The sequence below is a fragment of the Falco rusticolus genome, chromosome 8 (assembly GCF_015220075.1).
Source record: "Falco rusticolus isolate bFalRus1 chromosome 8, bFalRus1.pri, whole genome shotgun sequence".
Taxonomy (NCBI): domain Eukaryota; kingdom Metazoa; phylum Chordata; class Aves; order Falconiformes; family Falconidae; genus Falco; species Falco rusticolus.
This window is the reverse complement of record NC_051194.1, coordinates 34,377,242-34,394,743: the sequence shown is the minus strand read 5'-3', so window position 1 is coordinate 34,394,743 and position 17,502 is coordinate 34,377,242. Positions and strand designations below refer to the sequence as shown.

At 42.6% G+C, this 17,502-nt stretch overlaps 1 protein-coding gene across 1 annotated transcript in view; it reads left to right on the top strand.

Annotated features, from left to right (window-relative positions):
- The window catches only part of PDIA5 (protein disulfide isomerase family A member 5), a 102,029-nt gene extending 95,838 nt beyond the window's left edge, over nucleotides 1–6,191 (top strand). The window contains exons 16-17 of the mRNA XM_037397087.1: nucleotides 1,761–1,895; nucleotides 4,929–6,191. Of these exons, the coding sequence (XP_037252984.1) occupies nucleotides 1,761–1,895; nucleotides 4,929–5,009 (216 nt within the window). The 3' untranslated portion in view covers nucleotides 5,010–6,191. The remainder of the gene's footprint in view (nucleotides 1–1,760; nucleotides 1,896–4,928) is intronic.
- The last annotated feature ends 11,311 nt before the right edge of the window (nucleotides 6,192–17,502 follow it).

The following is a 17,502-nucleotide window of genomic DNA, read 5'->3' as shown; positions in this document are numbered from 1 at the left end:
AAAGGAAAAAAAAAAAAAAGTGTGACATTCGTGATTTTAACAACTCTGAAGAGTTCTGTTTCTGTAATAGCCTTATTAATGTTTAAAATGAGAAAACAGAAACCAAATATTTAAGGTAACAACACTGCTCACTTTATATAGTGCTTTCCATCTGAAGATAGACCCAAGGAAAATCTTACCGAGTATTGTTTTGTCAGGCTTTCAAAGACAAAATAAAACAAGCAAATTAACTGGAATTGGCTTTGCCAATCTCTTTAATTACTGCTAGGATAATGAGATCAGGTTTTCTCATTTTGACAGTGTCACCATGAAACTGGAGGGCATTGTGGAATATTAAGTGATCTTTTAATTATGGATTAACAGTTCAGCTGCAACCCTGAAGTCACGCAAGCAAAAGGTGTTTTGATCCGATTGTTTGAAGGAGGCTGGTGGAATGGAAATTTCAAGTTGAGATGTGTCTGCTGTGAAATTAGCACTTGATATATGGTAACCCACAACTGCAAAAATCCTTCCTCTAATTTGTTTGGGTTTTTACATAGCTTGTACTTTAGCCTCCTTGCTCTTCAGCAGAGCATGTACCGGGGCTGTGAAGGCAAGCCTGCATGAGCAGCCGTGGAGGTTCAGAGCCAGAACTGCTGCTCGCGGGAACAGTCAGCGTGAAATCACAGCAGAGGGTTTGGCTGCCTTCAGTAGAAGCCTACGAATTATATTTTGTTTCAACATCAGAAAGGTTAAGTACAGCATCTCCTCAATACTTCACAGATTTGGGTTTCAAATGTCAAATGCTCTAAACTGGGGTTAGTCTGAGCCGATGCTCTAGGGCTGTGAGGTTGTGCTTCTGTGCTCTGCCTGTGCTGCAGCAGGCAGGGACCGAGGGTGTTGCTCTGCTGCCAACAGGCTGAGAGCACGGCAGGCTGTTCAGGGTTTGTTTGTGTGACAGTAGCATCTAGAGGTTTTGAAAGGAATTAAAGGCCACTTTGCTAATGGCTGCACATAACATACAGTCCCTATCTTGAAGGATAGTCTGAAAAAAAAAAAGACGGGGAAGAAAACATAACCCCAGGCTGAGATTGCAAGTAAGAAACCTTCTCTGTGTGTAGAGAGTGCTCTGGCCTCTCGCCTGTCCCCATTTGACCCTGGGAGAACTGAATGGAGTTTACAGAAGCTCTTTGGGGTAGAAGTCATAAATCTATTAATAGCCTGCATAAGTGATCAGCCATGTTTGTCCAAGGACAGGAGAGGTAACTTTTCAGAGTATTAGCCATGCCACAGGAAGGAGGCTGGATGAAGTGGGTTGTTCCTGTTCATCAGTCACCCTGTCACCATTCATCACTTAAAACCAAAGTGCAGGAAGAATACTGCAGCGGGACAGAGCTGTGACTGCGGTGCTTGGATTTGGTTTTACCAACACAGTCTCTGGATTCCCCATTTGGAGTGTAAGGCAGTGCTCAGTGGGGAGGCTGGGAAGGTGATTCTCTGCGAGTTGATCACGCCTTGCAGCTGCGTTGGTCAGGTGCTGTGCGAGCAGCGCAGCACTTCAGTGGGAGGGAGCAGGCTTTTGCTCTTCCATTCCATTCGCATGGCTTGACCTGATGACCACCCTCTGATCTTCCTCCACAGCACAGCTGTTACAAAAGCCGTTGCATTTTTGGCAGAAGACTTGGGTCTTTTTCTAATGTTAAGTCTAAGCTGCAGCAGCATAACTATGAAGTAGGCTTGCTTTGTTTTCTCCTGCCTCATGCTGGTCTTTTGCATTTCAGATCGCCTATGCCGCAGTGGACTGTGCCAAAGGACAGAATCACGACCTGTGTAAGCAGGAGGGGGTTGATGGCTACCCCACCTTCAACTATTACAACTATGGGAAATTTATGGAAAAATATACTGGAGAAAGAAGGGTAAGTGGAAGCAAGGGTCATCACCTGATACAGGGAGGAAGGTCTCCTCTGCCAGTACTGCCTTGCAAATTAAAACTGCAGAGTAAAATTTTACCATGCTGGAAGGATGCTTAACTTCCTCTGTTACTGTCTTACATGGATGAATCATTGTGCACCACACCCCTGTACATCTCTGCATTAGGAACGTACTTGGTCTATTTTAGGAATGCGAGGAGAGGAAGGAGGAGTAGATTTGGTAATGCTTTGTTGTATGGTTTATTCTTTAAGCCAAAGCCTGCAAGTGAATTTAGACTGAGTGGAAGTGAAGAGTTTATTGCATGGGCTGCTGCTAGGTGCAGAAATGCCAGAAAATACAGAACTGACTCCTGTGAGTTCTGGATCGCACGTATACTGCAAATGTGTTATGGGTCTACCAGGCTGCCAAACGGTGACAGACCATTGGTTTTATAGCAGGGACAAAGCTGTCCTTTGGAGACTGGGGGAAACTAAATATCTCATTAGCCCTGAGTCAGATTCACTCCTGGAGCTCAGGATGGAAGGACAAGTTGTGCCATGTAGCCCATGGGCTGAAGTTTCATTCTTTTGTCCTGCTGTGGCCAGCTAATTATATACTATGAGTACAAGGGACAGAAATGGCATAATGCCTTCTGTGGTTGTAAAGTGACTGAAAATAAGGGAACAATCCAATTATTTCTGTGTGTTCTTTGTCATAACCTCCTAGAGGGAGGTTATGCCTCAGCAGTGATTGATTGCCTGGAGAAGCTAGGGTCTGCAAGAACAACTGGGGGGTTTCAAGCCGTCCAGTGATGCTGATAAAAGAGCCTTGCCTGAAAGTTATTGCTGCTATTACAGCTCACCAAATTATAAAGACTCATGAAGAAAAAAACGAAATTCTGAGGTCCTTTTTCAGTCAGGTTCTTAGCGAAGTCTTCATGGAGCTTCCAGTTTTCTCCAGCATTAGGACCCCAGTAACTACCACTTATTGGTGCTGATCCAGGCATTGTTATGGATACTGTGTTTAGTTCCAATTGTGGAGCTTTTCTTAAAGATGGGTGCAGTAGTCAATAATTAGGTAGAATTTCAGCTGCAATTTTTGTATTTCTAACCCATACTTATAGAAATGATATATGAAAGGAAGGATCTGTGGTGGCTGATGAAAAGAATTTAGCAAGGCAGGAGTGCTGTGAGGCCACAGCAGTTGAGTGATGATTCTCCCTATGCTGTAAAGTTGACTGACTAATCCCTTATGTGCAGCCAACCCTTTCTTGAGTAGAATTAAATCACCCAACAGGATCATCACAGTCTCTCTGCTGCTGGCAACTGTGTTCCCCCTCCACCTCTCCTGGGGCCTGTGGTCTTCTGCTTGTGCAGCATCGAATTGGGTTTTATTATCTCCTATGATGGTAACACTGGAGGCAGTGCCTAGCACAGTGCCTTCCATGGAGTTTCCAGGTCTGTTCAGAAACCTGTTTCAGTAACAAGAGATTGCACTGTGAAAGGACTTCTCATCAGCATGACTACACCTTTTGAACCACCTTGGCCAACCACCTCCTACTTTGCAAAAGAAGTCTGAGGAGAGAGCAGTGGGAGCCAGGGGACGTGCTTTCTGTTCCTGATTCGGGCACTAAATCAGTGGATGTCCGTGAGCATTTAGCTCAATGTGGTCCAGCTGATGTATCATTTCACATGGTCAGGGAAGAAAAGAGGCAACGTCAGCTGCCATGGGAGCATCTTGACATGCTGCAGCAGGAACCGTGCCCAGCAGAGCAGGAGCTCTCAGCTCCTGGCCACCCTGCACTGGAGCGCTGGCTATGGGGTAGAGCGTGACCCCCAGCGGTAGCCTGTAAGGGGTCCTCCACACCTCCAAGGGAATTGAGAGTTCCAGAGTAGAGATTTTTAGGGCATTTCATCCCAAGCAAGGAAAAGTCAGGACACCCTGTGACTCACGTGTACTTTAAATGACTTTCAGACACACAGCTTTGAAAACCAGTGTCCTTTCATGGGGGCTGTTCATTGCCACATGTCTCCAGATGACATATGGCCACAATTTGTCTCTTTTTTTTTTTTTTTTTTTTTCCCCAGTGGAAGAACAGTGAATAGTTTTAGAAGAGTGGTTTTTTTGTTCAGCCTTCTCAAAAGCTTCCAGGCTTTTGGTTTGGTTTGGTTTTGTTGTTGCCCCACATTGTTTTTAAGTCAGACTTTGACTTCTGTAAGTTGTTCTCTACATCTTTGTACTTTCCCTCTTTATCACCAGTTTTGACTGGTTTGTTTTGGGCTTGCTTAAAAGTAAAAATGGTCACATTGGGTGGGATCAGTGTTACTTGCCCAGATGTCTATAGTGTTGGTGTACCAGTAGACAGTGTGTTCAAACCTCCACCTGTCTGAGCCATTTTGAAATGCCTGCAAGTTGTGTTCAGAGCTGTCCTTGGAAAAGGAAACTGCTGGCATCCAACAGCCTTTGATGATCAGAAATCAGAAGTTGCTGAAATACAGAGGTTGGCATCTAAGCATCCAGGTTTGAAATTGTTTGACAGTAATTTTGATAGTAACTTGAAAAAATGTAATTCCCAATGTCTGAATGTGTGGAAGAGGAGGAAGATCATGAGCAAAACTTAAGGGATGATGAATAGTGGCAAATGTGTGTATAGCCAACAAATGATCTACTAACTACTTTCAAAATGACACATGTAGCATACAAAGGCAGCTTAAAAATGTCTTTTGAGTGTTTTTTACAAAAAGACATCAATGGCACTTGTAGGGACAGATTTTACCTGGTCCTGTGAGATTTAGGGCCTTTTTCTCTGTGTCCTATCCCTTCAAAGTTTGACATATGGAGTCTGCATGGATATTTTCCCCTGACATTGCAGTGGAGCAGCACTGGACCAGAGCACTGCAGGATGAGGCAGCACAGAAGCAATAACTGCTCCTTAGTTTATATTCTGCTGTGGGATACAGAAACTAGAAGTGTTCTTGACACATTGTTTTGGTTTGTTTGTAAAAATACGATCCATATTTTTCTTTCTTCAAAATCAGGAGTCTGGATTCACCACTTTCATGCGAACCCTGAGAGAAAGAGACCATGAAAGAGTAGGAAAGAAGAAGGATGAATTGTAGTTTCTGCCTCAAAAGAAGCTTTCCGCTGCACTGTGAATGGTTCCAGGTCTTTTGTTAATGCACCTGAGACTTCACATATTCTCAAGACAGAGACTTTTTTTTTATAAACAGCCATGGTCATTTTGTACAATTTTGAAATAAAGTGAAACCACTTGATTTTTAAAAGGAAAATAAATTAGAATGTTGCCATAATGTTTTAAAGAAAACTTAGCATTTTCTCTCATGTTGGGAGACTATGCCCACTGACACTCCTATGCAATATTTTTGTAGTCTGTAGTGTGTCTGTAGGTGATGTTGTTTGATAGGGTGATTTATTTTTTTTTAAGGTATTGCAGTACATGTCAAAAACAAAGGGGAGGGAACACATTTTTTGGTTTGTTGGCTTGACTGTTTTTTTTTTTTTTAAACCAGTGAAGGAAAATGGGACTTGTAAGACACGGATTTATCCAAGTGCAGTTTTACATTCTTGTGAAATACGGTTACATGTTCTTCAGTGAGATTTGGGGGAACAATTTTAAGGTGCTCAGGGATAAATAAGATATCTGAGTTAATGAAGACATTTACATTGACCAGTCCAGATCTGTTGATTTCATTTAAATCTCTCTGGTCTTTAAATCAGGACTGTTTACATACTGTTAGAATGTATTGAGTGAATTAAGCTAAGTATCAAAAATCAGCAGAACACAAGTAAAATTGAACTAAACTCTCCTTTTCTGGCATCAGTATTGTCAAATGCATCTGAGAGTTATGGCAGGAGTGATTATCTTATAGGGGTATACAGTTACCCTTATAGGGTATTCAGATTATGATCGGGCCATATCAAATGCATGTTGGAAAATGTTACGTTCAACTGTTCTGATAAATGCATAGTACTTCTGATACTGCAGTAATTATGTATATTACGTGTTTACATACCAAAAGTTTATCTGCATTTATATTTGGGATTTTTCCTTTTTGCTCTTTAAGGAGTTGCATAAACAATCTCTGACAAAATCATCAGTCTAAAAACCTGTATTGGCAGCAGTTGAAATGTGTTGCACTTTCGATGCTTAAAAAAAAAAAAAAAGGCGTTGATCTGGAGGTACTTATGTCTTCAGAGGAGGGGAGAGGGAGGGGCAGGAAGTTGTGATTCACTTTGAACTGAAAATAAATTTTAAAAAAGACAAGTATTTTTATCATTAATCAGCCTTGTTCAGCTTCTTCCCCGCTGGGTGAACGACCGTAGGTGGTGGTGGTTTAGGAAGAGCCAGTGCATGCTGGATGGGTGCCCGCCACCCCTTTGCTGGGGACAGCCTGGTGTCCAGGGGTGCTGGGCAGTATGGCAGGGTGCTCAGCGGGGTGAGGCTTGGCCTCCATCTGCCTTGGAACTCTGTGGGTGGGCAAAACACCTTTTTTACAGTGAAGACCTATGCCCTGGGTCTGAAGTCTTCCTCTTGCTCCTCAGTGTGCCCATCCTGTTTCTTCTGCTAGTTCGGATCCTTGGTGAAGGCTGTGCTAGCAGGCAGCTCGGTGCTGTTCTGCTCAGGAGGTGAGTGGCATCTTACCTCCTGCCTGGATATATTTTTTTTTCCTCCTCTCTCTCGCCCAATTAATGACACTGTAAGTTTGGCACTCGCTAAGCTGCTGAAGCCCTTAGTGAGTAATCTGGAATGCTGGTAGCCTGATTGGCCTTGTATGGTAGCCAGCTTGTTAACCATGACATCAATTTGAACGGCGATGGAGCTGTGCCAAGTATCTTCTCTTAATAGGCACCTGATGAGTCTCTTCACTCAAAAAATCAGCTGCCTGGTAGTACATAATATCCTAGTGTGAAAGTAGCTTAATTTATTAAGTCTCACTGTGGTTTTTTTTTTCCCTTTCTTTTCTCTTAGCATAGTTACTTCATGTTGTGTTTAGTAGTTTTGCGTAAGATCATGGTAATTCTTTCTTTCAAGCTATCCTTGCAACAGTAGCAAGCATTCTGCCCTGCATTTAGGAAATAATACATATTGATGCCATTTGATTTCAAACAGGAATTATTTTGCTTACCATCAAACTACTAGATTTGCAGTCCAGAATTTACTGCATTTTTTTTGATCTCAGAGTCAAAGCGTCTGGCATTAAAGAAATACAGTCTCCAGAAATCTTTGAGCATTTCTGTGCATACTTGTGCTAATTGCTAAATGCAGACTTCTTAAAAAAAAAAAAAAAAAAAAAAAAAAACAAACAGAAAAAATCTTAGCTTGCCAATGGTGACTTCACGAGTCGGGATCATTCTGAATTATAGGCTTTAGTAAATGTTTAGGATAGGACAATTGCACACTGTGCTTCAGACCGGTAATTCCTTACAGCTGGTTACACCATAATAAAAGTAAAATTAAGGATTCTCATTTTTCCCTTCAGTCTTTTGTCAGTTACTTCTTGGACTTGGGCATTCATTTTTTCTTTGCTAATCATGTGTTAATGCACAAATATAAAATATTTGAGAATAATTTACCTTCTGTTACAGGGTCATGACTCATCTGGTTTACAGTCTGAATGGATTTTCAAAAATACAGTTTTGAACACCATAACCAATTACATCAAATGGCTGACAGAAGCCTTAGTTACTGTGAACTAGAGTGTAGCATGATCTGGAAGCTTTGCTTCCAAGCCTTTTTAATTAGTAGACCAGGTCTGGATCTCAATTACACTGTTGTAATTCTGTTGCCTCCAGTAAAGCAAAAGTTGGTGTTTATATTTGCTAGCGAAGTCAGTTTATATTTGCATCAGTCAAGTTGAAATTGAAATATTTTTTTTTTTTACAAACTCTGAATGAAAAGTATGTTATATGTAAGAGGTCTTATTTTGTATAATTAAACAGTTGGTCATTTCATACATTCAGACTTTGCAGCCCATTGTAGTAGATGCACAGCCCAGGCATTCATAACCACACAGGAGTTTCTGCCATGGTTGAAAGCAAGTAATCCAGGCTTTCGAATCGTGAGTCGTTTATCAGCAAGAAACTTAATTGCTGATAACAAATGGTTTGCAGTGAATCAGAGATTCTGCTCTTGCAATTATGGGTTTGGTCTTTCAGCCCTTTTAAGGTGCAATTCAAAGGTCTTGGACATCCACTACACAGTTAACCCTAAGCAGATTAAATCTTGTTGAGGAAGGGTAAAATGTGTACACAGCAGAGGCTGAGGAAGGATTGTGTATCACTTTGTTCCTCAGCATTGGCTTAAACAAGATATAAATAGCCCACAGGTCTGTATTGGTCCTGTGGCGTAGCTGGACCAGCAAACGAAGGGTAGCAGGACCGAGCGTTTTGTGCAGGCTCTAGCAGCTGGACGGGAAATGGCTTTCCCAGCTAACGAAAGAGCCCAAGATGCTGGATTTATTTCATCCACCAGAAGGAAGAAAAAGGAAGCCTGGACAATATCTCAGAAGAGTGAATACTCAGGGATACGGGAGACTCAGGTTGGAGTCCCAAGATGAGCATAAGCTCATACCAACATCCTAGTCCCCTGCAACCCAAGAGGATAATTTAGTTTCTGTGCATCTCTCTCTGACCCAGTAACTATGTCCTTACTTGTTCAGACTAGAGCGACTCCTACAGGAAAGACTGGAAGAGCCTTGCTTTCCAATCTGAATCAAGCAGAGCTACCTAGCAAATCTCTTTCCTCCCCTGGTAAAATTGCATTCTGGATCTGTAGCCCAGTTGACTCCCAAGCCCCTCCTAACTCGGTGCAGTTGGGTGAAACAGCCTTGGGAATTTTCTGAAATTCCCACCCAGACCAAATTAGCTCCCCAAATCTTGCTCACTTAAAATTCTCTCAATAGTCATCTACAAAGATGGATTGATACTAATGGTGAAAAAAGATTAGAGGGGTAAGGTTTATGTCCTTGCAGCATTTAATTTGGGAGTAAAAAAGCAGATGCAACTCCCATTACGAGTAAGCTCTAAGAGAATGCTTCAGGCAGAGTCTCATTTCAGATAGAATTGCGTCATGGGTGATTTTGCTTTTAAAGGCTAAACTGCTTTTCAAAAGAAAAGTCAAGACCTGATGACTTAGCCTGCAGGTGTTTTCTTAGTATGTTTTCCTTTTTAAAAATAAAAAGCAAAATCACTTTCCATATTTTTGATAGTGCTATGTTACGAGAAAGAAATGTTGTCTGTATGGATTTCCTAGAATAATACTAAACCCCTGCCAACTGCATTTTACAAACTATGAAACAAGGCATTTGCTCAAAATGGCTCTCGAGGGAGTGGGGACTGTTGTCCACGTGCACCTCGTTTTAATCCAGTAGGCTCACTTCAGTGTGGTTGGGTCTGTAACGGTGCGCTGGGATTGCAAGTGTAAATTCTGCAAACAGGGTAGGGGAAATTAGCTTTTATCAGCAGGTGCTGAGCGTTGGGGCCAAATGCTCGCATCTCCTTTGCCTTTGGCAGCCCAGCATCCCTGAGCGTTCCACGGCTCCGCTGGAACCACGGGTGTGCAGCCCTTCGGCTAATCCGGTTGTGTACATAACTGCTCTGTGCTGGAACTGATTGGAAACCAAAACTGCTCCCGTTATTTTCTTTGGCTGGTTGTGAGAAGATGCTACGCTTCCTCTGTGCATCCTGCTTTTATTTACTGATTAAGGAAGGTGGGTATTTGGGAAACTACTCCAAATGCCGTTTTATCTGCTGGCAACCAGGACTCCTGGAATGCTTGACCGACAGGTGCCGCTGAAATACTCCCTGCAAAGCACCCTCGAGTGGCTCAGCCAAAGTTTTGGCAGGCACTGTATGAATCAGTGTTGCAAAAAATCTCTGTATCTAAGGCAGCGATTTCCAGGCTGTGGTTTCCGAGGAGTTAAGCTGAACTGTAAACTCTGTGTATTCATCACCCCAGTGTAGCTGCTTTTGAGGTCAGAAAAAGGATGGTCTGTTAGCCCAAAATTTAGGGAATTGCAGCTCTAGTGCTGGCCCATAATTGAAAGCCAGGAGGATGTTTCCACCCAGCTGCCAGACCTGGTCCTTGGCGTGTAAGATTCCTTCCCTGGAAGTTCTCTGTCCTGCCCAGGGCACTCGCCACTCTTGCAGGGAGGCAGTGCTCCTTAAGGAACAGTTATTCTATGTTTGCTTAGAAAGCATCATAGTGCTAATTATTCTCATTAGCTTTGAGCCACTAATAAATTATCTTTACTATTGCTCTTCCATCACTCAATAATGAGAACCGTTTAGTCAGATGTTGCAGATACTGCTTGCTCCCTCCTTCTCTGCAACATGATTCCTTGCAAGCATTCATCATGGGGAAAAAAGCTGCTATGTGAACAAAATCTTTTCAAATGAGTCTCTGGTGCCCCAGTTAAGTGGGTGTCTACATTGCAGGCATGCAGAAGAGTCTTCTTCATTAATATGTGCAATTCTGTGCTAGCTGATTAGCTCTTGCAGCTCATTCGGTAGCAAATGTGTAAATCCGTCACACTCCAAATGCCAAATATGTGCACAGCTAAATTATGGAGAAGTAAGAAACTGCAAGAGTTGGGAGTCTTTACTCTGAAAAAGAGGTCCTTATCCCATGCATTAAATTGGAGCTCTGGATTTATCAAGAGCATTTGTCACTCCTCTGCTTTGTCATTTTTCTGCTTGCAAAACGAATAATTCTTCCTGTCGCGTTGATGGTCCTTTCAGTATGTGTGGGTGTTTAATTTTGTGCCTAACATTTGTAACAGACACCTGGTATCTCGTCTCAGTTCCTATAGAACAACAATAGCCACAGCACAATATGATGCCTGGCACAGTACATGAAACCAAATTAATCGGTTACTAGCTATGTATTAGGAATAACTCGGTTACCATCAATTTTCTTGTTCTTTTTTGTTTGTAAAAAACTTGTGAAGAGAAAAGGAGGGATAAAATCAAGTTTTTAAAATGTCTGTGTTTTTTAGCCAGTGCTACACAGTTAAATTAATGTAGTAGTGAATCTGCCAGCACAAGGGAAGTGCTAAAAAATGTCACGTGTCTGTGGGGAGGGGTATCTCTGCTGCTGCAGAAGTTGTATGCCCTCAGTCAGTTACTCCAGGCCCAAACAAGAAAACTGGTCTGAAGAGCTCCTAATTTATGCATGCTTTTACTCCCCTTCGTGCCAAGCAGCTACAGAGCCAGCCCAGCCCGGAGGCCTGGGCTCACCAGCCCGGCCAGCCAAGCACCCTCCGCTTTTCTCTCGGCACACAGAGAAGTGGCAGCGCAGACCCAACTGATCTCCAATGAGAGCAATATTGTGGCATTATCTTACGGCCATACAGGTTATGGGGAAAGAGCATCCCACTTCCCCAAAAATTCTGGCGTGGGAAGCTTTCTCCAAGCTGAGCCTTAACTCTCCAGATAACATTTCCTAGGAAAACATGCACCATAACGAAGCTCCCATCCTGTAGCCTCCAGGTTGCTGGTGAGGGGATGCTTACTACCGTACCCCACCCCATGAGCGTGGAACTGGGTGATCAGGTCCAACATTTCCTATTGAATCCCCAGAATGTACTGAGACCTCTCCAGGAGTGCAGGATTTGCTCACTGAGAGGGAAAGGGCAGCTCTGTGCTTGGGCTGGCCTGCACTGGGGCCACTGTCCTCCCCAGTGACAATATGGACAAGACACTGCAGACTGAGTGGGTTTTGGGGTTTTTTTTTCCTCTTTTTCAAAGACGAACAAGCTTCCTTCAAGGCAGACCTTCTCTGGTACTGCAGGAGGAGAATGGGGCCACGGGAGAGCTGCTGCAGAAACGCAGAGCCTCTGCATGATGCTGCCCAGCTCCTTGCAGGTCCCATAGGACTTCGGGGTCCATCACTCCTTGCCTGCAGGAGACCATGAAAGGATAGCCATGGGACTCCCAACTTTTCTAAAACCCACCCCTCTGCCAAAGTCTTCTTAGGCAAGAGAGCAGAACAAAAGGAGGGACTGCAGAAGTCCCAAGAAGCAGAGTTCACCGTGTAATGAAGTCATGCCTCTCTGTCAAGGTACCGCAGTATTAGGTGCATTAGGTATATTTTGGATGGATGTATAATCTTAATTGTTGTGTATTGTTTGTAGTGTAGTCCCAAGATCCAGGTCCTCATTATGCTAGATGCTGTACAAATACATAAGAGACTGTCATGCATGGAAAAGCTTTTATTATGTAAATAGTCAGGTTGGGAAAAAAGAGGTAGTGTTATCTCTGTTTTACAGATGAGGCATCGAGAGGGAAAAAAAAAGAGAAAGCATTTTGCCCAAGGACACGCAAAGTTTGTGGGTCAGTGGTGGGCTTGAAATTCAAGTCTTGATTTAGTTTCTTACCGGCTCTTCTTTCAAATTGTGTACTGCCCACAACATAATTAAAAATTAGGCACAAGAAGACAATACTGTGTAATTTATCTCTGTCTCAAACAATCATCCAGCACCTCTCAGGCAAATCCTCCCCAGCTCTTCTCTTTTTTTAAAACCTGTATTTCGTCCATGCCCCAATGCCTGTGATCAGTTCACAAGTCAAGCCACTGTATAGGTTGTCCTCTGGTTTTCTGCAACATATATCATGTTTAAGTTGGACTACAAACCTGTTTGGGAAAAGACCCTGTTTGCTGTGGGGCCACGTCTCAGTTGGAGCAGTCTGCTGAACTTCTGTTCCAATCCTTTTTAAAAGTGGCACTAGCAATAAATATTTAGAATAAAAAAGGATGCATATACATTTCTGCTGGTGAATATAGCGAGGCATCCAATACTTTTGTAACTGCTGCTCAACCCTACCTGCTAGTCACAAATACATATTGATGTAAATAACTAATCTATACCATAGACAAATAAAACATGGATTTCACTCAAAAGGCACAATACGTTTTGCTTTACGTACATCAACGTTTTGTGTCAGGCTTTAGGAAGGAATGTGGGAGGAGAGAATTACAGAAGTCACAGCAGTCACTGGAAAACAGAGTAAAATGTAATTGGCATTTACTAAGGCTAGATAATACCAGACTAATTCAATAGCTTCCTTTGATACAGTAATTAATTAGCTAGACAAAGAGGGGAAATCTGACTGGCTGGACTTCAATGAAGTAGCAGATGAGGAGCTGTCTATAAAATTATAACTCCTACCTGGAGAAGCCTTGAGATTTACAGAGGAACTGCAAGGCATACAACAGTGTTGGAGGAAGAGAAGCTGAGCTGTGTTGAAAGGGAATGCTTCAGCACTCCAAGAAAGTAAGTCTTAAGACTGATTATTATTTTCATTAATGACCCACGGAAAACAAAGGTGTCAGATCATTAAAATGTATTGAAGTCACAATGTTAGGAGGTTTTGTCGGTGTAGAGAAAGTTCTGAATATCCCACAGCAAGAACTGAGTGTCCTTGCAGAGCGAGACCACAGAGGTCGTAAGAAAGTCTAGTCTAGCAGCAGAAAAAATTCCGCAGGAAACCAGCAACGACACAGAAAGATTTCTGTTTGCCCAGCGTGGTGTGGGCACAGAGGAAGCAACTGAAACTCTAAAACGCAATAGGAGAGACATTTCCAGAAGCGCGAGGGAAGCATGAATGTCATTGTGTAAGAGCCCAACAAGATTTTTGTTAGAGCACATGATTCTGATCAATCATATTAAAGAAAGCTGGATTCGTGATGGAATGGATACAGAAAAAGGGCTGCGTAGATGAGGAGGAGACTGGAGAATCTTTCCTGAAAGGAAGGTGTGCGTACACAGCTCGTTTAGCCTAGCAGCTGAAGGTCGCTATGGGGTTTGATTACTCTTCGTAAATACATCAGGTAGGAGAAATACGAAAGGTGGGCAATCTCGGCGTATAAACAAGTGGGTATAACTCGGCTGTGAATAATTTAGTCTATCAATTAGGTGTTCTTTATCTACCTGCATAGTGAGGGTGTAAAAAAATTTAGGGGAAAAACCATACACGGTTTTAACGTGAAGCTCACAAAATAGATCATGTGATCCAGTTGCCTGTAGCATCTGGGGACTGGATGTGATAACCCAGAAAGTTCTGCTGGTCCTGTGTCTTACTATATTCCTATGTCTTAGCGGGTTTCTATTATAGTGAGCTACCACCTCCATTTTATAATCTTATTAGATATTACAGTACCTAATAATCCCTGCAGTTCTAAGAAACCTTTCTGTCCTGAGTTAAATTTCAAATAGAGCATCCTGATTGTGGATTACGAAGCCATGTGTGGGTTTTTTTCTTACTCAAGAATGTTTTGGCTATTAGTATAAACAAAGACAAATTTCTTTAGGGACCAAGAGTTCTTTGAATATAAATTACAGTGTTTATGGCACAACTGTACTAACAAATAATGATTTTCTTATTTATTGTAATTGTTTAAATGGCTCCTAATGCAATTTTTGGCCTCATGAAGTGATCAGCTTGGAATGACTTTCCCTTCTATGAAAATATTTAAATACAAACAAAGTCCGCCAATGTGTTCAATTACAATCGTGTAGGGAACTAAAGGGATTATGTGTACTAGGAGTATATTCATGTGGCTTTCCAGATCAGCTGCTTCTACCAGAGATGGAATAAAATAAGCGGAAAAGCCCCAAAGACAGACTGTTGGAGTGGCTCAGGACACAATCATCAGAGAAGCTCGCTTGTATTATTTTCATAAGCCCACAATGCTGATGGCCCTGTAAATAAAAGTGCATTAACATGTTGCTTTTCAAACTAATTGAGATGCAGCGTGAAGATTACTTTTCAGAAATACGATGTTCTTTATGCAGGAGATCATGCTGGGCCCTGCTGCAACAAGAGCCATTGGGATAATGCTGTATTTTGTTCTAACATCTGCATTTATTACCTGTGAGATACTTTATGTGACATTACGAGGTGGCTTCAGACTTGTAAAGCCCTTGAGAATTAAACACTGCTGTTCCATGAAAGAAACTCTTCTGCCCAGCACAAGCCCTTACGACTGAATCAGTGGAGAAGACTTTTAAAAGAGAAGCAACGACATAAACTGGATATTCTGATGATGATTTTTATGACCTTGCTCACACTCCCGCTGTTGCTGCGTTTGCAAGAACAGTTCATTCCAGCGAATATAATCTTAGCTCTTGTGATCATGGATGCAGGTTTCTCTAAAACCTCTGAAATCGGATGCTATTCTTTTAGAGCGCAGAATTGTTACAAAGTCATGGGTTCTTAGCCAGTGCCATGATTTTGGGAGCCTGATTCGGGGTTTTAAGCACTTGCGATGAAGCTGGGCTGCACTCAACAGAAATTCAGATTCAACATACCTGCATGGGAATTGGGATTACCATCCAAGAAACAGGAAGCACAGTAATGGATTATTTAGTCTGGTTTTCAGCTGAAGCCCCAGCTTCAATACCTCCAGCTTCAAGCACCAAACTTTAAGAAAAGAGCAATAGAATTATAATGATGTTTAGTTAATCGAAGTGTTTGGTGGTTTGGTTTTTTTTTAAAGATAAAAGGTTTTGGGTTTAATTAGTGTAAATCAGAGAAGGCTTTTATTTTCCCTGTAAATATGGGTTACAAAGTGGATCAGTGATCCGATGTATTACACAGTTTAATGTTCTGCAAAGAAAACTGAAGCTGAATTTTCCGAATGACCTTCTGAGGGCCCTCTCAGACCTCTGCGTCTGTGCTTCTCCTGTGACTCTGTCACCGACGAGCACAACTACTGCCAGCTCCTTGGGCTGGATATTTTTCCTTGGGGAAACCTGGTTTAAAAGTTGTGTTTACATCCAGTGGAAAGGGCCTAAGGGTTTGTCTTCCCTACCTGTAGTCGTTTAAACCCGAGGTATATAAATGCGCATGGCTGGAGACATCTGCTCCGCCTGCAGTGACTGAGGGGAAATGGCAACTGAGCTTCCAGATCATTACATTTCGGTGAGATAAATCCCCTCCTAACTTGGCTCAGAGTGTTCGCTGCTGGGTTTTGCCTTCAGCTGGCTGGTGACACGTTAAGCAAGCACATGGCTTCATTATTTCACTGTGTTCATGAAAACGCACCTCACTGTCATCTCTGAGGGGTTTGACGCCACTGGACTTCTTTGGCACCAGTCCTTCCCATCCAGCTCTCGTGCCAACCTCCGAGGCTGTCCATATCCTGCATGCTCTGTCTCGTACTCCTCAGCTCTCCTCCTCCTTTTGGAACACCTACATTCCTCCGCTGTCATTTCCCTTTGCACTGACTGGATTTACTTCTTAAGGAATCTCGGTTTTATCTCTGGCTGCAGCTGCCACTAATTTATTCACTGTGTGGTGCCCCTCTAACAAGGTTTTACTGCTTTCGTGTCTTAGGGGAGTCAATGGGACAAGGAAAAAAAGCTATTTTAAGTGTAACTGGCTTGTTAGCCATGCAAATTCCTGAATAACCGGTATGATTTAAGTTCACCATGAGAGCTGGAGGCACCTGAGCTGTAACCCCACTTCTGACTCTGCCACTACCTCTCTCAGCGACCTTGTGCAATTTATTTAACCTCTTGGGGCCAGGTTCACCTGAAAATAAAGACTGTTAAGTTTTCTTCCCCTAGGAATGTGTAAGTCCTAACTAATAGGTGTGTATATAATTTTTGAAGTACTGTTTATGTAAATGCAAAATGCTTATCTTTTTTTCCTTCAAAACATTTACAAAAGGTCAAGAGAATTTTAGGGTTGGAAGATAAACAGTTCAGAAGAACTAGAAAAATTAAAATTACACACGTATGCACTTATCACAAACCTTTAGGCAGCCTCTAATTAAGTAATCACTACTTCTCAGCATTATAGTAGATGCTATCATAAGCTGTTAAATTGTGTAGCAGCTTGTAATACGCTGCACTCTGTTTATACAGGATAAGGACTCTCTGGAAATTATTGAGATTAATATATCATCTTCCAAATGTATGCTACCGTTGTGCCTAGTTAGTCAGGATTGAGATGTTCCCATGCTCAGCTCTACAGAAGCCTGACAGGGAACAGAGTTGCTCCCAGACAGGCCAAGATACTAACTTGGAGATGCAAAGTGGCTTATTCAAACATGCAGACCCTCCATCCCTCACAGGGCTTAAGCAAGACTTGTTCGTGGTGCACATCTTTGGCAGTTCCCCCCAGCAATCAGCTTTCACTGTGAGAAGAAAGCTCAGAAAAGTGTCTTCTCCTGTGATCTCCTGGTTATCACTTTTTCCTTGAGTTTTTATGTTCAGAGAAAAACTACCTCACCAAGCACCTGCAGGTGACCTGTTCTGCAGCGGCCCCTCTGCTCCTCTGCACTGTCTTCCTCTCCCACATCTCCACGCCACCCGTGTCTCCCAGCTGCTCACCTCACCAATTCCCCATCTCGAGTCTCCTCTGAAAGCAATTTTTCTCTTTTTGCTAGTCTTCCCTCCACCTGTGTTGCTGAACTCCAGAGCCACAGTTAACCTTGCACCCCTTGCCACAGCCTCGTTTGACACAGACAGCTTGATTCCTCAGCTTGGGTGAACTTTGCTTGAAACGCGGAAGAAAAAGGGCAAAGTTAGTCTCCAGCAATAGCAACTTACACCTGGTAGTATGATCTAAGAGATCATTTTACCA